This window comes from Dermacentor albipictus, chromosome 8 (genome assembly GCF_038994185.2).
Source record: "Dermacentor albipictus isolate Rhodes 1998 colony chromosome 8, USDA_Dalb.pri_finalv2, whole genome shotgun sequence".
NCBI lineage: Eukaryota > Metazoa > Arthropoda > Arachnida > Ixodida > Ixodidae > Dermacentor > Dermacentor albipictus.
In genome coordinates this window covers 119,953,067-119,974,733 of record NC_091828.1, presented here as the reverse complement: position 1 = coordinate 119,974,733, position 21,667 = coordinate 119,953,067, and the positions used below count along the sequence as shown (strand labels likewise).

The 21,667-nt window shown below is 46.9% G+C and overlaps 1 protein-coding gene and 1 long non-coding RNA gene across 3 annotated transcripts in view; one reads left to right on the top strand and one right to left on the bottom strand.

The window, feature by feature from the left end:
• The window catches only part of LOC139049109 (uncharacterized), a 335,411-nt gene extending 319,950 nt beyond the window's left edge, over positions 1-15,461 (bottom strand). For both annotated transcript variants that reach the window (XR_011508120.1, XR_011508121.1), the window contains exons 1-2: positions 15,091-15,461; positions 13,476-13,584 (exon numbers count right to left, since the gene is read on the bottom strand). This is a non-coding gene — a long non-coding RNA (uncharacterized lncRNA). The remainder of the gene's footprint in view (positions 1-13,475; positions 13,585-15,090) is intronic.
• Positions 1-21,667, top strand: part of LOC139049102 (retinoid-inducible serine carboxypeptidase-like) — a 39,404-nt gene that overhangs the window by 16,329 nt on the left and 1,408 nt on the right. Inside the window, exons 5-11 of the mRNA XM_070524318.1 lie at positions 1,420-1,494; positions 3,073-3,183; positions 4,359-4,487; positions 8,825-8,924; positions 17,131-17,253; positions 20,483-20,545; positions 20,757-20,834. Of these exons, the coding sequence (XP_070380419.1) occupies positions 1,420-1,494; positions 3,073-3,183; positions 4,359-4,487; positions 8,825-8,924; positions 17,131-17,253; positions 20,483-20,545; positions 20,757-20,834 (679 nt within the window). The remainder of the gene's footprint in view (positions 1-1,419; positions 1,495-3,072; positions 3,184-4,358; positions 4,488-8,824; positions 8,925-17,130; positions 17,254-20,482; positions 20,546-20,756; positions 20,835-21,667) is intronic.

Genomic DNA, 21,667 nt, shown 5'->3' with positions numbered 1-21,667 from the left:
GCAGTGGTACCGGACTCCGCTTAGTACGAAGCGGGAAATCCGCATGGGGCAGCATACGAGGTGATCCTTTGCCCATGTTTGTACCAACCTCGATACGCAAACATCGCTGCGAACTTGACTGCCCTACGTGGCGGCAGCTCCTCGAGTCAAACTGTATCACGTGACGAGACGAAACAGTTGTTCACGGACGTCAGCTTAATTTCTTGCTGTCACGTCCACCACACCGAACCAGAATGTTTCAGTATACACGTTTTACGAGCTATCGTGTTGTGTATCGTTCTCTAACAAAACTTCTTTAGAGCTTCCTCGCTTTTAAAGAAATACCCCTTATAACGAAGAACATTTTCTGTCCGGTAGCTTCGCTATAACCACGGTTTACTGCGCAGTCTAAAGATTATCGCAAGATGCCCGGTGTTCACCTTTTCTCATCTATTCTGACGCTTGGCCACTCTAGGTCAGTAGAGAAAAAATAAATCCAATTTATTTTCTAAGTCGCGGTTTGGAAAAGGGGACATCTGTCCCCATTCGAGTTGCATTCAGGAGTCAAGTTTTAGGCAAGAGGCAAACGATCAAACTTAACCTGAGGAGTTAAAATGAACGTGAAATTATCAAAGTTAGCAAAGGCCTCAAACTCTACAGAGGTTCTGAAAGCGACGAGGGACTGATATGCGGAAATATTTCTAGGTAAAACAGCGACACCATACCGAAATACGCGCGCTGTACAGGGGAAGCGAAGCTAATAAAAGCAAATTCGATCCTTTGCGTAGGAGCTTATAACGGTGCCCCGTAATGCGAAACACAGGCGAAAAATAAGAAGTTTATGTGTACTGAATGCTTCACTCCGTCTGACAAGTCGTTTGTAGCGCCGTGGAAGCCAATAGGAAGCCCGAATGCCCCTTGAGATGTCTTCATCCGCGCCGCGTCGCCTGCTTACCACCGCAGCAATTCGCGGCATACGACGTGCATGCACAAAGGTCCTGACATATGTCACGTATCGCGGTAACGTATCACGTACGAAGCAAAAATAAACCTCTCTAATCCCGCCAACATTCAGACAGCTGCGCCCGGAACTATATTCCACTGCGGAAGGATATTACCTTGCGCAGCCGCATTGCGGAACGACTTGTCAGACGGAGTACGTACGCATATTACCCAAAAGCCACCCAACTATAACGTCGAAGAGGGACCTGTTAAACATGACTGCGTGAAATATTGGAAATATAGGTGAGCGAAGCATCTGGCCTTCAAGTGAACGAGCAATCCGGGTGGTTCCTGTATAACAACTGAAGTATAAACGTATCTTATTATTGTTGAAATGTCCACGCAAATCGCTGATGTGCCAACAATCCGCACGTGCGCTTGTCGTGGAGCGTTCATGCATGGACGCGCCACCAGCTGATCCCTCCCTGTTTATCGCAGACCGTGCCACTGTACATCTTCAGCGAGTCTTACGGCGGCAAGATGGCCGCCGAGTTCGCCCTCGCTCTCTACAAGGTAAGGAAATAATTCGTAGCGTAAGGCTAACTGGCCCACTTTAAAAGCATGTACTGAAATGAACATAAGGTGGACGAGACAGGTGTCTACGCCTTACATAAACGGTGTTACCATTTGATAGTTTGAGTTGCCACCCCGCTAGTATGACGTCACGGATCCGTACTTCTTGAGGCGCTGAATAAAATGTCGCGGTTTCGCCCGAAAGGCGAAGCATTCGTTGCGATAGCAATTATTAGATAGCTATACCAAGTGACGTCAGTAATTTCATTAGCTGTATGAACTGCTAAAAACATTCACTTACTAGCTAAATTAACAAGCACGGAGTCACGCGCCCCCAGGCAAACATGAACACATCTCACTATATGACCGCGGACACTCTGCGTCAGAACGATGGCGTGATAAAGAGCAGCAGCAGCGGCGGCGATCGAATTACCCGTTGTGCTGCCTGCCGCATCAAGGCGAACTAGGCGCGCGAGACAACACAGCACACGAAGCCATCAGCTACCTCGAGTCAGCTAGCTTTCGAACCCAGCACAGATTACCTCCAAGATGGGAATCGCGCAGCCGCGGCAGGAGTAGAAGCGCTGACGCTCGCTACCCTGTTCCCCCCGCCCTCTCCCCCTCCACACCCTTCTGCGCGCTCGAAGTCTGCAAGCACCCTCCCTGCCTTTCTCCCTTGCGCAAGCGAGAAGACTCCGCCGCACCTAAAGCCCCTTAAACTCCGTAAAGTAGTGACACGCTTTGAAGAATGCAGCCTCCTCCTCGCGCGCTCTGGCCGAGGCTGACACCGCGTCGCTATTGGTCTAATAGCATCACGTGGGCCCTCGCGCCGTGCATCAGCGCCATTTTTGCTCGAGAAGCGTCTACGGAGTGGCGAGCTCACGTTGGCGCCGTTGCTACGCTCGAGCAATGTAGGCGGCGCCACGGTCGAGGAGGGAGCGTGAAGGAGAGGAGAAATGAGAAGGAAGGCGGAGGAGAGTGTCGCTACTTTACGAAGTTTAAGGGGCTTTAGCCGCACCAAGTCACCATCCTCCTCCGCTCTCACCCCCACACCTTTCCCTCGCACCTAAGCATATTCGGCGCGCAGTCGCGATCTTATCACACTTCGACTTTACACAAAACATCACGGCGACGGCGGAAATTCACCTGGAGTGTACGTCTATCTTACTGAAACCACGCAGCGCCGTGGAAGATATACCTGTAGATGCTATCGGTGCCGTGATCTCGTTATCTGCACTCGGAAGACTTAAACAGACGACGCCGAAACAGACACGGCCTCGTGCCAAAAATGATTTGATTCGCGAGCGCTTTGCACACCAGTATCAGTACGTCTGCGCAGTAATCTGCACAATTACACGGAGCACCCATCGAGAGGCGCTCTCAGTCGCTCTGGTCCCGCACCATTCTGTCCCACCGACACCAAAGTGGTCTAGAGACCCGCATACTTATGGCTATAGCGTTGCCACGTAAAACTCACTGTTCTATCGCCCCAATAGCTCCGCACAACGCTGTAATTTTTATGCAAAAAAAGGGGGGCCACTGAGTCCGTCTTTTTAATGAAAGGAATGGTCATAACAGGCCCATGCCAGTGGGAAGGTTTCGTGCAAGCTCTCTGGTGTTGCGCTCGGTGACGGTTGGCTGTCGCCGTTGGATTCCACATCAACGTGGGGACAGTACCTCTACACTATGGTGAGCTCAAGTTTTTTTTTTTTTTCTCGCATGTGTCGGCTATTCCTGTGCTGGAAAAGCCATCTTCTATAGTTTCCAGGTGAATGGTGTATTAGAGCCAGTTATTCATATCATAGTTATCATAGTTCATATCAAGCATGCGGTGTCAGAATTGATCACGTATTTCTTTTTCTTTTTGAAAATCTTGTGGCTCATCAAGCGTTTGGTCACGGTAGGAGCTGCGACCGTAATTTGCAATTACGTATACGTCTAGTTTAAGACGAGGCCTTAGCTACGGGCCAATTACTCCCAATTTCCTATTCAAATACATGTGGAACGCCGAAAAGCTCTCACTACAGGCAACTGCTGAACAGATTCGAATGAAATTTACTGCATTGGAGAGAGAAAGCCGAATTCTCACGGCATTAAGAAGCATAGTCTTGATTCAGGACCTCAACTTCCTTACAAAATTTGCAACAAAAAAGAAAACGCGGCGCTCTGCATTTCCCTAACCGTAATACTGCATCAGAAGCAGACATCGCACTTCTGTAAACTGCGTCCGTTATAGAGCATCTGAAACAGACAAATGCGACATACTAGTATACGATTCACGTGAGTGTTTTACAATGTTTATGAGCGGAAGTTGCGGAAGTCTTACTCAACAAATTGGTGGTATGGTTTAGAGTGGTGTAAAATACATCATTATTGTTGGCTTTAGATGTCTGAATAGGTTCGACTTACAGAAGGGTTCTTTTTCCAAGTTTGAAAAGTTATAAACTCAATGACTCACATTTCTTCGTAATTTTTAAGTATCGTATTTCTTTTCCTTTTAATCCATGGCCTGAATAAGAAAACTGCTCCCCTACAGTCAGTAGTTTTTTTTTTCCCCCTCCATCTCTCTTTAGTACAACGAACCACATCGAATTCGCTGCTGTGGTTGCCAAGAACAACGATTTCTCCGTTCGCGTGTATTTAGACTGGATCTCCTGAAGCAAAGCTTCCTCCTAACTTTAAATCTTTTTTGGCGTTACCTTAAACTGTATACCAGTTCAAACAAGTCGTATACCGCGAGGTACCAGTCAAAATGCGAAGTGATGTGAAGAATTCCGGAATAGAGAAGCCGAGCGTTTATTATGCACTTCCGTGCTTTCCACGCACGTGGTCAACGAATGCGAGCTCGCACGCGATGTTCGCAGTCCTTCCTGGACAAGTCCAACCTCCTGACGCTGAACAAGGTGGTGAGCGAGGTCCGCCAGGCGCTGATCGCCAAGGACGGGGCCAAGGCGACGGCGATGTGGGCCTCGGCCGAGGACCTCGTCGAACAGGTGGGAGATCCGCGCGGTTCGCAATATAGGAAGGCATCAGATGAACTTCAGTTTGGCCTAGTTGGTGTTTACTGCATATCATATTGACCGCAAATAAAGGCGGGGACAGACGCTGTCCCCGCCTTTATTTGCGGTCAATATGATTTATAGGAAGGCATGCAGGCCGAGTCAGATTTTCATAAGGTCCCTACCGTCACAGAAGAAGGCCGTGCAAGCGCTTTTGCGCTTCTTGCGATCTACCGGCCTGTGTGAACGACTTTAACTGGAACGCCTTTTGTGTGTGTGTCTCCATGTGTGCGCGTTCGTTTTTTTTTTCTGCGTTTTTCTCTCTGTCATCTTTCTAACCCCTACCCCCCATCCCCAGTGTAGGGTAGCAAACCGGAGACTCATATTTGGTTAACCTCCCTGCCTTTCCTCTTCATTCTCTCTCTCTCTTCATAAGGTCGACACGGTGTGTTTCGTTGACGTCGCAAAAAAAAAATGCTACACATATTCTTAGAATTGTCCAACTAATATGCGCAAGTATTTTTTTGGCTCGGCTTTTGCTTCGCTTTTGTTTACTTGCGTTTTCCTACCTTATGCATGTCTACGCATCGCTTTTCCGGTGCTGAAGAAATGAAATCCGTGTACCGAGTTGCCAGGAGGCTGCGCGGCCCCTTCAAAGCGATCGAATCAACTGAGCCGGAACGCAGTCACAACCGGTTTCACTACAGCCGTGTTTATTTCTCCTTTTTATTTTTTTTCGTTTTTGTTACGACGTTGACGCGGCTACGCCGTCACGAGTTTGTTTTTTTTTTAACCACCAATCATTTGTTATTATACTGTCATCAGATGGACCAATCATTTTTTTATACTCAGCTGCCCACATCAGGCTTCTCTGCACAGGCGCCCGTAATGCGGGAAAGTAAGCTTTCAAGGCGGCCTGACGAGAACGGTTTGCTGTCTGATCAATTTTATATATATATATATATATTTTATTTTGGGGGTTTCAATTGTTCTTTATCACTTATAAAGCTACGGATCATCTACATTTACAATATTATAGCGATTAGATGACCTAACTTCGCAAATAATGCATTTTTTGTGCAGATACAAAATAAAAATACAAAGCATTACACTTCGCGTAACAGATTTTGCCGGGGCACTCGTCAAAAAATGCTCATGCATTAAATTCCGGTAGGCTGTACCGGGGACGCAGCCGCAGTGGGGTACGTGATACGTCTTGTACGTGTTGCTGGGACGTACGAGAACTAGAGTACGGAAATTACGTAACAGAATACGCAAAGTAGTGGGCCCGGTGTCCTACGGTATAATCTCGCGACCATGCTAGCAGCCTATTCGCGATGACCCCGTTTGTTTTGCATGCTCGCACTGGTTGCTACGAGGTGGTGGCGATAGGAGTGGGCTGTCTTGCTACCAGAGTCTCTCCACGCCATTTGTGGACCCCACTTGTGGAACGAGGGGGCGCCACAGCCCAGTATGCGTGAAATTTCGGCAAAAAAAAAGTAAAGCACTCTTGTAGGCCTCGTAACTCCCGACTAGCACAGATTGGAGTTTGATACATTATACTTACTGTGGCTGAGTGCAGTGGCGTAGCTAGGTCCTCTGGCACCCGGGGCCCATAGGTCTTCTGTCAACCCCTCCCCCCCCCCCCCGGGTGTAGTCGAGGAACGCGAGGATATCAACAAGTTCCGGGTGTCTTCAGATGTATATGACACCCCCCCCCCCCCGCTGACCCCTTGCACCCGGGGCCCACGGCCCCCGGACCTCCCCCCCCCCCCCCCCCCCGTTGCTACGCCACTGGCTGAGTGAGCTCTCCCAAACGCGGTCATCCCAGCTGGAACCGACAAACGGACTGCCGAGCTAAGACTCTCCAAACGCCTGAGCGAGAGGCTAAATTTAGCTCCGATTACGTCATGCGTGACGCGGCAACGGCGTCGTTTGTGCGGGTGACGTATACACGATAACACGATACACTAAGTATCGTGTTATCCTTTTCTCCTTTTCACTGCACTCCTTTTCACTTTCACTCCTTTTCTCTGCACGATACCAAAGGAAGGCACGTGGTCAGTACGGTTGCGAGGATTTCATAAACATGATCACTCTTTGCTGGCCACAGTAGCAGTGGCAGAAACTTGCGTGATCAAACTGATCGCCAGTATAAGGTCATCAATTATTTTATGAACTTTAATCGCAAGGTATTCAGTGGCTTAAGCAGGAGTGAGGGTCAGCGGTGATCATTGCAAAAAATAAAGAAATAGTAATAAGATACGAGTACAAAAAGAACGGTATCGCAGTATGCCATTCAAGTCCGCCTAACGTACAACCTCCATATAGAGAGATTACAGCGCGGAGGGCGTCTGCCTGAGGAGGTGGTGTGCAGCTGTCGATGCCTTCAGCGAGCTTGTCTGTAAACGCATTACTATTTGCGGATTACTGAGTTAATGGTCACGTGGACTACAACACTCTAACGAGCCAATTGTCAGGAATGACGATATGTATAACTGAAATTAGAGAGATCTAATGAAAATTTTACAGAAAGCCTTTCTCACGAACAGTGCATCCGCAGATATATTTACGGCGCGATCGGTACAATGCCGACCTCGAAGTCAGTGAGGATCATGCAGGAATCCTTTATTCGGGGCAGCGTCGAATTTCGCCATGTTTGCACCTTGAGCCAATGAGAGGGGATGCCCTGTTGTCTATCCAGAGGTGACAAGATGGCGACTGTCGCATTTTGACCAACGCAGTCCACAGACAGCACACCCGAATTCCGAAATCGGTGGACGTGCTTTTGTTTGTTAGTTTAACGACGTTAACTAATGTCATGGCAACTTTCTAAAAGAATGACGCACTCTAGCAGGGAAGAAGTAAAACTCTTGCTTGGGCTAGTTGGTTCATGCTTGAAGTAGGTAATGGCAAGGCGCAGAAGACCAGGACTTAGGAAGAAGAACACAAACGACAAGACGGGCGCCGTGTCGTTTGTGTTCTTCCTAAGTCCTGGTCTTCTGCGCCTTGCCATTACGTACATCAAACAGGGAAGAAGTTTGGGCGTGTTGGTGGGATACATACAAACCGGGATACATAGCGCAAGAAAGACACAGGGACAAGCAGGAACACGGGACGGGCGCTACTTAGCACCCGTCCGTGTTCCTGCTTGTCCCTGTCTTTCTTGCGCTATATTGTATCCCAGTTCGAATGACGCACTCTGCCAAACATCTCTTTTAGTGCAGAGCATGCACAGCGTATTACAAATTACGTTGTGGGATTTAACATTCCGGAACTGCGCAGCATGTTATGGCTCATGAAGGATGCCGTAGTATAATTTTGACTACACCCTTGTGTTTCTTTGACGTGTACCCAAGGCACTAGTACACGAACGTTCTTGCATATACTACCATTTCGAACTGCGTCCTCCGCATCTGGTAACCGAACCCGCTACCTCGTGCTCACTCAACTGCCGCAGCAAATAGGACAGCGTTTGCGCTGAGCTGTCCGTGTCGTTTCCGCGCATTTTTGGTGGCCGTCTATCGAACGGAATAGCAGCGAAGTGTGAGAGCGAAGAGAGCACAGGAATGTGGAGAGGGGAGGAAGGGGCGGCGAGGAGGAAAGCGCTGGTGCGCCGCAGAGCTGAGGGGGAGTTTCTCATCACGTGACGTAACGGGGAGAGGTGCATAGCAGGAGGGAGCGGTAAAGGCATCAGTAAAGCCCCTTAAACTTCGTAAAGTAGCGCCACTCTCCTCCTCGGCCTTCACTCCTCCGCGTTTCTCCTCTCTTTTACGCTCCCTCCGCGACCGTGGCGCCGCCTACAATGCTCGAGTGTAGCAACGGCGCCAAGATGCGCTCCTCGCCACTCCGTAGACGCTTCTCGAGCAAAAATGGCGCTGATGCACGGCGCGAGGGCCCACGTGATGCTATTAGGCCAATAGCGACGCAACGTCGGCCTCGGCTAGAGCGCACGAGGGAGAGGCGGCATTCTTCAAAGCGTGGCACTACTTTACGAAGTTTAAGGGGCTTTATAGGAGCGGTAAAGGCATCAGTGTGCAAGCCACCTGACAATACCTAGCTGCGCGGCTTCCTCCACATAATATGTGGCGCAATGACGTCAACCTGTGCCGTGCGAACGTCGCTCAGATGTGATAAAACTTATCCAGCTGCCTATGCACTCGTTTGACGGAGCGTGTGTGACCTCTTACGGTCGCACAAGCTATTTCTGGCTTTGTCTATCGTCTCTGACGGTTTCTTTCCAAATATTTCAATCTTGCCATATATGAGCAGTCGCTCAACTGAATTGTAACTTTCTTTTGCTTTCTTTTTCTTTCCGATCCCGGCGCTAGCTGACGAATGGCATCGACTGGTACAACATCCTGCAGCCCCACCCGGAACAGTCGTCCTCTCTGTTGGCCTCTCTACACTTACCGTCAGACAGCCAACTCGGTGCGTAGGTTTATATATAGAGAGACCAGTCTTTTAGTTTCACGCTATGCAGCCTCAACATTGGACAGTAGACCACTGGTGTGGCCAGGGGGTGGCACACCAAACACATGCCGCGCCCGAAGTTTGTTAATATGCAGCCTTCCAAGTGAATACAGTGACCCCCCACCCCCTACCCTGAAAAAAAAAATGTCCAATTACGCCATTCCAGTTGACAGAGGTTTGTTCCTTTGGTATCCCTTTTTGATCAGTGACACTCAAGCTACATTATTTTAATTAATAATTGATAGTTGTCTACATTCCAAAACAAGATATATTCGAAAGAAATTGTTATTGGTGGAGATGGACAGCATTTTGAAGTTCTGGCTTTTTTTTTTCCTATGTGCATAGGCAGATGTGGAGTTTGACAGGTCGTGTATCGCATAGAACAGGTAACTAGTTGTCTATCAAAAGAGAATGGGTGGCCAGCGCAAGGGAACTACGCACTTAGAGGTGGCAAAGGAATATATTGAATGATTACATAAGGGTGTTTGATGGTATATGGAATAGAGTTTGCTCACATAGTTAATGGCTTACTGGCGATCCCCTGATAGCCACCCTAGCCCTGAGAGATGCCTGTCTATCGCAGTGAACTTTAATAGGCTAACAATGACAATCCGATGTCCCATACTTCAAATTCACAGTCATTTTTCTTCCAGAGGAAGGCACTAGGTGTCCTGCACTTTTTGACACATGGATAGATTAAAATTTAGAAAAGAATGCATTAAAGGTGCCCTGAAACACGTTTTATTGAAGTGGAGAAATGTGTTTCAAGTTAAAATAGATTATTACAGGCATACTTCGCCACAAGAAGTACTTCAATGCGTTCAGAAGTGGATTTATTGTCATCCAAAGGTCGCCTATGATCCCTTTTGAGGTGCCCCCACTCCTTTTTCAATGCCTTGCACTGCTAGGCATACAACGGAGCGGGGTGTGCTCGCAGCACTCCACCTATTGAATCCCATCGCGGCACACAACTCAAATTTTATTTTGGATGTTCACATAGACGCCACTATTTGCAACTCCAACTACATGCTCGCCTCCTAGCGGCCGCACCAAGAACCAGCCGATCTAGGTTCAGCCGCAGGTTCTCGTATTACAGTCTGCGCTGCAACGTTGCCTCGTAGTTCTCAAATTGTCATGATGCCACTTCGCACGAGCCCGAAAAAAAAAAAATGGATGTCAAAAGAATTTTGCTGTGTACCATTATGGCGTGTCATCGCGGTGGAAAGAAAGCAATCCATCATCGAAAGTATCAGACGATGCGCAACTGAGAGTGACATGGATAAGAAACTTGCACGATGGGGAGAAGGGTGACTGGCACTAAGGAGATTTGTTTGATACACTTCGCTCGGGATGACTTCTCAATTCCCCATGAGTGGACCTTTGCTTTGTCTTTACCTATTTTAAATATGCTGCTGGTATTTCAGAATCGCAGAGAGCACTTTGTTTGGGCATGCGCTATAACATATAATTGAAGTACGCTCAAGCTTCATTTGGTTTGGTTTTCTGCCCAAGCATTAGCACAACTAACGACTGAAGCAGCAGGAATATTCTCGCTAATGTGCTTTAGTCCGCAGGCACTGGTAGCAGGAAAGATAACTAGCTCAGGTCTGAAGTTGATCACGACACATTTATGCCACGAGGCGACATATCGTTTTCATACCCAGGAAGCACACAGCTAGCTATTACATATCTACCTTCCAGCTTGATCTTACTAAGGCCACAGCTAGTAGCCATCTTTGCAAGCTCATCATTTAAAGAAGTAATAACTACAGTGCAACAAAATATTTTTTGTCAGTACATAGCACCAGTACCGAAATAGTTACCCCAACGTTCACAAAGAAATGTATTTGTGCTCTATGTATTGTTCTCCCACTCCTTGTAAACTGCAAGACAATAGTTTTTGCCTAAGTTCAGGCAAATATATGCATTTCTAGTGATCAAATGGCATTATCAAAACAACTTTAATGCGTACTAATGTTGGCTATGAACATTAATGGAGGTTTTCATACAAAGTATAACATTGGCCACTACACGTGTGCAGCGGAACAAGTGACCTTACATTATGCCCCTTTATCTTTAAGAATTTAAGAGACAGCTTAAACAAGTATAGCAGTTCAGCCTAAGTGCACACTGAGAGCACATAATGCATTGCAGTCCACTAATTTTGTTCAGTCATTCTCAACATTCAAGCACCATGTCTTTAAATAGTTGTACATTTTCAGAGTCAGAAAAGATCATTGTTTTGCGACACTAATGAACCAGTATCAGCAAACTATGCCATGCATGCCGGCTATGGCAATGTACTTAATAAGCATGTCTGTCTGACATAGTGCAACAAATGTACAAGTCTTTTTCCTTTGTTTCACAGGCCAAGAGTAGGTTCCACTGCACGAGCATCTTATGTGCCAGTAGAGTTGCATTGGTGTGAAAATACATGGACCCATAGGCAGAAACCGCATATACCATTTCTACGACCGAATACAACCAATAAATACCACTATCAACTCAGGTAAACTGCACACTAAACGGTTGCACATGTTACTAATGGCAGTAGAACTGAGGGAAAGTGCGTGGGGAGTGCATATTAAGCAAGATAAAGTTGCTTGCAGAAAGTCTGTTTGCTTTCTCTACGCAGACATAACCTTACATAATTGCTTAGATGCTTAAGGGAGCAGTAAAAAAATGCAGTTCATTTCATAAATACAAATGCGATTCAGTACGGTTGCTACGAATATGACTAATGGAGCGGGTTCATGGTAAATGCAACTTCTTTACAGAGAATTTAGAAATCTTGATTATCAGTGCACCAAAACTTGAAAATTGTCTTGTTAAAATGGTAATTAAAATGTTTATAACATGTGTACAGGGACCAACTATATATATATTAGAGCATCACTAAATGCAATAGACATTATCTTAAAATACAGCAAGCAGTGCAGAGAAGGAACAGGCTGACTTTGACAGAATTGTAAGCTTAAAAGGCAGCGATAGGACATTCGCAATGCTCTCTCGAATGTATCTTTCCAGTAACCAATTTTATAAAAGACTTACTTTACCTAAATCATGGCTGTAAAAACTATACCATTGTCACACACACACACACACACACACACACAACACTGATTTATGGTGCTTTCAAAAGTTACCATTTGGCATTACAACTGAACTGTGACTGGCCCACAACAAAGAGATTGTTGTGGGCCCTAGAGCCACGTTTTGATCAGGAGGCCAACATTTCTCCTAACCAGAAAGGCTTGATTTTTACCCTGGAACAGTTTGTTGCAATCTTTTACAGACAACTGGAACTCCTATGAAGAAAGTTGGTCAATGAGATCACAGCTACAGAACATTCTTCTTCATGCTACCTCAGGGAAAGATGCAGCTGATTACACAGGGATCGGTGGACTCAGTGGTTTCTAGTATTCTGCACAAGTTAATATGAGACATCAGCAGTGTAAAACAAATTGTGCATCAAAATTATTACTCTCTCTTCAAATCTATTAATGCGCGTAAGAGAAATTCATTAGGGGAGTACTGACACAAAGTCGTTGCGCCCCACTTTTGAGTTTTTTCAGGTAGTTCCCAACACCACAATTATGACATGGAGACTCAATTCCTTGAACAGCACAAATAATTATTACACCACATTTTATGCAGCTGGTTCAAAATGTACTCCAAGTGCAAAAGTATTTTATATGTGGAGCGGGACTATTCACGTCACAGAAACCATAGTTCGAATTCATGCAGTATCACAAACAACTGAACCATCAGATAGTTGGCTCAGTGCAGTAGTTGACAGTGATATAATGACCTTGTCACTAAAAGCCGTCAAATTGACCCTTCCAATTCCGTGCTTCTTTCTGAAATGTAGGAGGACCCTCTCCCCTGTTATCCTGTCAAGTGTTGAATGATCCCTGTTTTCGTAGTATGGTCATAGTGTAGCTGTACACGTCAGTTGCGTCTGGTACTATGAGACTGCCACATCGAGTATTCGCAACATGAATATACTTCTGTTTCAGTTCAAAGCCACACTATACTTTGCGCATGTTTTGAGCTTTAACACTAAAAGGCAATCTATGAATTAATCATACTGCTGCATTATAAGGAAACAACTGAGGCTCCATAGCGTAATTACTGAGTTGACAGCTATCCATTCTTGGTATAAGAAGGATACAAACATTTTGTGGTATACTCCTAAAAAATCTAGGTACTCTCTCGTCAGCACAATCACAAGCAACCTTATCATCATTGTTTTGATGTCAAATTCACATTGAATACTGTAAATTTCAAAAAGTGAAGGCCATTTTCCTTAATGACAAAATAGCACAACATAAAACTCCCTTTCCTGAAGCTGACAGCACTTGACATCACAATTTGGCAAGCTAGAGTTCTGACTTAAATTTATAACTAAATTAAACAGCTGGATGTTGCCCACCAATAAATGCAAGCATAGGTCACTTTCATGTATACCAGAAATTCACTATAAGAATGTTATGTAATTAAGATTACAAATTAAGTTGCAGATGACGCTCAAGCAGCAGTTTTGTCAGCCGGTCTGCCACTGTTTTGATAGAGTGTGACAACATATGAGCTCACGTTGAGTGGTTCCTAGCCGCCCCTGAAATTCAGAAAACATTGATCAGCTGATGCAGGTAGCACAAACAACTACTAAAATTAGAATAGCAAAGTAATAGCACATTGGCTACTAACAGTCTTAAGTTGCACTGGCTTATGTAAAGGAAACAGTTTCAATGTGATAGCTCATTAGTCAACAAACAATATGGACCTTGTTTTAGCTTTGTTTCTTGCCTCCAATTTATCGTCATTGCTTTCTCTCTGCAGCAAATTAACCCCTACATTTCTTCGAGCTCACATTCCATGACAGCTATGAATTGCTTCATCCAAGTTTTGTTGTTGCAGTGAGAAAGGTAGAATGTCGTACAAACAGTGATAGTTTACACAGAATTTCAAATGCAACCTCCGAGTGAAGACAGGTACTCTGAACAAAAAAAAAGATTGATGTGCTCGTAACAAGAAAAATAGAAAAAGATGCAGACTATATTGACTACACACCATCCTGTAACAACACTGCAAGCGACACAGTTGTCTTGACAATCACGTGGGATAGAGCAGTGCAGAAACCATACAGTAAAAACAGAATAAAGGCCAACTGACGGTTAAGGTATCTTACTTAAAGAATTTTTTTACAAATAAATTATATTTATTCAGCCAAAACAATATACACACAAAAGTAATTTAAAGTTCAGCATGATTTACGGATAGGCTTTCTTACATTTCACACAGGAATGCTGAAATAGCAAGTTTCATTTAGCTAATATGTAAAAGTGATAATTTTTTTTGCATTCAAAATATAGCATGCAGTGCCAGCCATATTTTTGAACCGCTTTAAATGTTGGATTTTCATGAAATATGTTGCACATGTATGCTTACGAGCTGCTGCTGAATCTTGTACTACTCCCTTGTGGCTTCCCTTGAAACAGCATCGTAAACTTCTGCTCTCGACTGCCATCATTGTACAAAAGAGGCCTCAGCTGCAGACGGCCATTATCTTCGGCCACCGCACTTGTTTGCCGTCTGCCGTTAGGGTTAGTTGCATTGCCTTCAAGCCTAATAGTGGAGTCGACACACTCCCATGAGCTAAATGTGGGGCAGTTAGCAGTTATTTTTTGTTTGTTTGTTTTTTGTTTGTTTTTTTCGTTTCCCAGATTTGGAAAGTTAACGAACGGTGTTGAGCTGACTTTCGTGCGACATTTTTGCGCTTTCGCACATTTTTCGTCTGTAGTCGCAGTCTGCGAGTGTTATTTACGAGATCATGGTTTAATGCAGTGCACACTGATGAATGTAATATCGCAACCGCACATCCAGTCGGTAACGGAATTACACAGTTCCCATCGTAGCCTGAATGCCAGTACCACATTCAAGTTGCAAAGAGGCAAAAGGGGGAAAAAAATGCTGCTAACAAACCTAAAAAGCTTGCAATCTGAAACAGGCTCCGTCAACAACTGCACGAACGCGGCAATCCGAAACATGAAGTGCCGTTCAAATCGTGCAGACGATTTCCAGCAAAGTAGGAACCCTTTAGTCATATAATAAAATCACTTACCGAACCGAAATAAAGAGGTGTGGTTGCTGCCGTTCTCGCAAACACGATTCGAAGCTCTCTACTCGAAAACTCGTCAATTTAAGCAAACGAAAGCAGGAACGAACCGCCGCCACCGCTGCCTAGTTTGAAAAAGCGGCAAAAAAGAGCGCGAAGTACTGTTGCATGTTGCGCCACTAGTGCTGCGTTTCGATACAGCTGTCTGCTCTTGCGTATTTTCCCCCTAAAAGAACTTTAATGCACAGCTATGTTTTTTTCAGCAGCACACATTGAATTTTTTCGTTACTTGCTATGTATGTCCATGTTGAATTGCGCGCCCCCTTTGCGGGCTGCAAGTCGCGGCTTGCTATCAATGTGGCGCCAGATTTGAACCGTCCAACGTGTGCGCGCGTAGGAAATCTACGAAGAATCGGTTTCCGCGCGCTCCATTTGTGGTGCTGGTTGCTCTACTAAGGGGGTTTCATATGCCCCGTCAACGCAGCTATCCCCTCGCCTTTCCCGATGCATGGCGGCAACTTCCGCGCTCGCAAATTGAATGTCATATACTGCAACACGATTCACATTGCGGAGTTGCCTCTGAAGGCTGAAAACAGTCAAGTATCGTAGCTGTAGCGGTGGAGTAAGGCCGCGAACAAGCGCTTGCACCTCTTGGAGGCCCGCTACGCGCACACACTTCCATTCTTTCACTTCTGCTTCGCTCTTTGTCTTTAAAAAAAAAACACTGATGAGGTTACAGGCAGGCTCCGTCGCTCAAATCCTCGAGACCGGTCAGAACAACGTAATCGGCAGGAAGGGCCCTTTCGGCTTTTACGAATCACCTCGATTCCGCGCCACAAACTAGAAACGAAACTTGAGCGCAGCACCAAGCGAATTAAAGATCCGACGTGAACCTGGATGTCGTGGCCATTGTTTATCTGGACAGTGTTCGTTGCCAGCGCAAGTGAGGGATTCTGGTGCTGCCAAATTGGCGCCTACGACGCGCCAAACGAGGTTGTCCTCAGCGAGCGGACTCGATCGCGGCATCCCGCGGCAGCCACGGTATCTGCACTACGTAGCAGACCGCAGCTGCATGCAACTGCAGTGCGTATGTATGCGCAGCGTTTTCTTTATGCACGATAAGCCTTGAGCGCGCGCTCGCGTTCGTATACTCCCACGTATGTTCCCGTGTGGCCGTGCTACGTGGTGCGGGCCGGCTTTGTCCAGCGCCAGCTTGACCGACGGATAGCAGCCACATCCAACTTGCGCATTTCTGAAGCGCTGTCGATAGATCAACACGAAGCCATAGATGAAGCGAAGTCTGGCAATTAAGATGTCTAGCCAGGAGTGAACGCGCGCTAGCAAAGCGTGCGTGTGGTCTGACCTTGAGATCCGCGGCCAGAGCTCGAGGCTAGTTGAGTGTTCAAAACTAATCGAAATCAGAGAGGCCCAACGGCTACGACACCCGTAAGAGCAGATTGGCCGAAGTTCCTACGCATCCGAGCGTTAGCAGACGATAGTCGGCTTCTTCCGGAAGCGCGCAATTATTATATGGATATTCGAAAGCAGGTTTTCACTTACTTCAGCCTGTTTATTAAAAGGCGAGATTAAATATGCACAACAACAGTACGAATAAGCGTCCTGATCCAAACACTCTTCTTGATTGGCGTCAGCTGTATATGGGACAATAGCAGCCGCGTATGGGAATATGACACGTGACGAAATATGTAGCGCCCTAAAACAGTGAGGAGTAGGCTTCTCTTGAAAAGATAGTTTTTTGAGAAAAAGGCGACCTCGCGCGCCGCGCACGACTGCAAAAGTTGAAATGTTCGCATCGGCGCATGCTATCCGCGGTCCGCGTTTTTCTTCGTTTTTTTTTTTTCATCAAGCCCGGGCGGTCATTTAGGGCCGCTTTGAGCGAACGCTTCTAAGGGCGTCGGTACACTTCTGGTTGCTGCCAACGCAGCAACATGTCTTTCGTGTAGGCTGTTTTCACTGCCCTCCACCTCCACGCACCCCAGTTTCCGATTTTAGATAACCGTTAATTCCGCTCCTCCCTTTGCCCAGGCCGAGCCTTCGTCCGTCACGTGGCGCACTTCTACAACGTCTTCAACGGCACTCTGACGGAGCTCATGAACGGACCAATCAAGGAGAAGCTCGGCAGCATCCCCAAGAACGTCACCTGGGGAGGTGAGAACGGCGAAGCGATAGCAACGCCCGTGTTCCCCATGACCGTTTTGAGCGATCGTTTATTAAAAGTGAAAAACAAACGGAATACAGGCAGGCTATACACTCTTAAACCAATGTACACGTTTCCGGGTGTATATTTGCCACACAATAATCGTCATCTGTCTTGCTTACATTGGGCGCGTTAAGTTAAGGCGCTCGAGCGCGCTCTAGCCAGCAGAGCGCGCTCTTTTAAGCTTAACGGCTAAAAAGCGACTTCCGGTGCGTGATTGCGGAGCGCGCTCTACGCGCACCATCCTGGAAACGGTGCGCGAGAGCGCGCACCTGCTACGGCTTCCGGAAAAATGACGTGTTTCCTACTCTTTCCACCAATGCAAGTCCGTTCTCCTTGCCCACTCGTTCCTCTCGCCGCCGCGCTGCCGGGCGTCTGAAGCTGCTGTCAGGCGAGATCGGCAACGTGTTGGCGCGCTTTGAGCTTGCATCGCATCGTAAGCTGCTGCTGCTGCCTCCGTCGCCGCGCGTCAAGTTCTTCTACCTCTTCATCGTCTAAACAAGGGCTGCAGAAGTACGGTCGGCGGGGCCATTTTCGAGAAGCGCGCGAAGTGCAATAGCGGATGCGGAAGCAACATAACATTCGCCAGACGGCACGTTCGTGCACCTGAAAACAGTCGGCGAAAATGGCCGTTAAGTTAAGCTCCGAAGGCGTCGCACTCGAGCGCACTCGAGCGTGCTCCTTTGGAGTTCGGAGCGCGCTAACTTAACGCGCCCATTTCCTACCTTGAAAACGCGGCGCTTGCTATACTTTCGCCCTGTCGAGAATGCTCCGTCATGCTGATAACGAGCATGCCGTTAGCGACTTGGAAGAACCGGGCTCGCCGCGTTAAAGGAAGGAAATGCGGACAAGGCAGATGATGATTATCGTTGTGGCAAAAGAATGTAATTTTGCTGAAGAGTAAGCTTTAGCTCGGGCCCAACTCCGACGCGGCCTATTCAAATACATGTAAAAAGCAAAAAAACGTTTTTTCTGATAGCCTCTGGGCCGATTTTAATGAAGTTTGTTGCATTTGAGAAAAATAAATTCTAGTGACTGTTCGAAACGAAATTTTGATTTAGGGCCTGAATTTTATGAAAAGAATTTTTAAACATTCGTAAGTTCGAAAAAAATGGAAGCACGAAGTTTAATAATATAGCTCTGTGTCGAGAACAGATGTTATGGTTCTGTAAACGGCATCCATTAGCTCATTCAAAGCGGACAAACTCATTGTAATTTTATGTATTACGTGAATTTGTTACGTTGTGCACAAGGGTTCTGCAAAAGCTGTATTTCTGTATTACACATAAATATAAAAAATATTAACATATAAATTTTGTCCGCTTTATATGTTCTATTACATGCAATTCACTGAATTGATATAATTTTTTATTGATGAGTTAGAGTTGTAGACTCGATAGTTTCGTTCTCTGAAATTTTTTTATTTCGTCAATTAATAAAAAATTGACGGCCTAAATCAAAACGCGATAGCGTTCCCGTCGACCCGCCAAGGGGTGTACGACAATGCGCTACGGCGCACCGATCACTTACGAGGCGCCCCGCATCGTACTTTGCGCCCACCAATCACGCGGCGAGCGCCGAGCAACGCAGCGTTCGGCGCGGCAACGAAACGTGCGCTTGAGCAAGCGGAACCAACCAAAGAACTCGGTGTCTCGGGGGGAGAAACGATCTACGCGAGCCAAACGTCGTGATCGGCACGGACAGCCGGGCCGCGACGCGCCATGAAGGCGGACGCCATCATGGGGCTGACGCCTCGATGGGATCGTCCTCTATCTCGCTTGGGAGCACCACGCAGACGCACGACTCCTCGCCAGCAGCACGGCACACATCGCAGGGTACGCTTTCCCACCAGACGCGCTACGGAGCAGCGATATCACGTCAGAGGCGTCCCGCATCGGACGCTGCACCTAGGAATCGCGCTGTGAGCGGAAAGAGGAGCCGCGTCGCCTAAACACGAGGGTTCGAGTAACGCACGCTGGAAGGGGAGAGAGCGAGAAAACTTATTAAACACAAGGGTATTGGGCCATCCTCGCACCGGTCCCCGCACGGCCCCAATGCGCTCAAACGAGACGGAGAAGCGGGCGAGTGGCGCGCCACCTGTCGGGGGTAGCGCCGTACATGGCGAGGGGGTCTTCTCTTTGCCGCAAGATGGCTCTGCGTGTGCGCCAAGCGCAGAAGAAATGTAGCGGTAACGTACTTGGCTACTCGTTTAACTGCGACTTCTGTAATTCACATGCTCATAACCGATATACACCGCAGAACAACTTTCTACGGCACGTTTCTAAGACAACACCGCATTCACTAGAAGTGCTTTTGTCGCGCTATGAGCCATCGAACTGGCTGAGTGGTAGCGTCTCCGTCTCACACTCCGGGGACCCTGGTTCGATTCACACCCAGCCGATTTTGCCAGTTTTTTTAATTCACTAATTGCCTTCCGGGATTTTTCGCTCACGGCCAACGCCGCCGACTTTTCTGCGACGCGAGCTCCCTAACGCTGTCGCGTTAAAAATTCGAAACCAACAGTCACTAGATTTTAAGTTTTTCTTTTAAATGCAACAAACCTCGTCAAATTTGGTGCAGTGGTTGCCGAGAAAAGCGAATTCTCCTTTTCCGAGTATTTAGATAGGAGCCCCCGAGCTAAAGCTTCCTTTGGAGAGTAGCAATTACTGCCTATGAAAAGAGAAAAAGGCGCGCATGGATATTCGGGAGTCAAAATGGAGTGAATAGGTTTTCTGTGCACCCTTTGTCCACGACTCTCAATTTGCCTAGTTCATGCAGCAGAGAGGTGGTTGTTTTTATTGAAAGGGGGAAAAAAATATAAAGGGGACAGGAAGAAGGGGGAACGACTGCTGACCGCATCGAAACTTGAACAGCAAGCAGCAGATGACGGACACTCCAGATCATTTACGGCGATTACATTTTACGTTTTATCGCATTCGTGCAGAAACAATGTGGGTTATTTATTATGGATTGGAAATGTAGGCAGCTAGATTATACGTCACCGTGGCTTCTCCCTAAGGTTAAATTCACACTCAAGTTAAACTGCATTAATGAAGTACATGGTGACAAGGCGAAGAGAAACCTTTCAGCTGTTTAGCAGTTCGCTACGCGGGCGCAAACTGTCACCTTGTTGTGCCATCGTATCTGCATTCGTGGTTTTTACTTACTTCCACTACACAGGTCAGTCCGGTGCAGTCTTCCAGGCTCTGAAAGCTGACTTCATGCTGCCTGCTGTTGACACAGGCGAGTCACTATTCCTCGCTTGTGGATCCAGAAGATTGAAAGGGGTAGCGGAACATTTCGAAGAACACACACTTTCATGCTCACATACTCAGCACAATGTTGTCCTTTCCCTGTCACTGATAATGTTGATGTTTTGTACAATGCCGGCTTTTCTGCCTTGTGGACATAAAATGTGTTTGCATTTATAAAACGCACCTTATCCTTTCTCCAGTGGACAGGTTGCTGAACGAGACAGACATCAAAGTGGCCGTCTACAGCGGGCAGCTGGACCTTATTGTTGACGCCCTGGGTGAGTGTGCACTGTGGTAGCTGATCGACGTCTCTTGCTCTGCCTTCTGGCAATCGCTCAACAGCTAAGCGTTTCGCAGCAGTAGTGTTCCCTGTGTAGAGCCTCATATGAGAACACTGCACAGCAGCCACAAGACAGATTTCCAAACTAAGTCAGCCTCGCAACTTTGTCGTACTAGCATGTTTCACATTCCACAGAGCGTTGTAAATGTGGTTAAACTTGCATGGGAAGAACTATGAGGGAGCAACGAGTTGGCCCAACTACAATGAGCTAGAATGTTGCCCAACATATGATCTAGTGTCAGAGCACAGTAGGCTTTTGTGCTACCTAGAGTTGCCTTATAGACTCCCCAGAGGGAGCCTATGCAGCAACTCTAGTGACAGCGCTCTGTAGGTTAGGTTTACACTGGATACTGCTTGCACTGCAGCCACACAAGTGCCCACTGATTAAAGTACAGGGAACCAAACATCTTTGTTCAATATGCTATGGCTAAACGTCACGTACGTGTTGGGCAAACTTCTCAAGAGAAACAGCAAATGGCATAACGGATAGTTTGCTTTCCAAGACTGGCTGTGTCAACAGAATGCTCCCTTCTACTTTATTTCCTTCTTGCATGGCTAAACTAAATATACGTCCCTCATAGCGCCAGGCTCGCCTTCCTGTGCAATCGTACAACACGTTATCAGCAATGGCTGCTTCGCAGCTCGGTGCCATGGAACACGAGCCAACCGAGAAAGCACCGAGGGTTGGTGCACAGCGCCTGTGTTTTAAGCTTTTCATTCATTTGGTTTAAAGACGTTACTAGAGAAAACGAAGGTGAAACCTAAAATCTC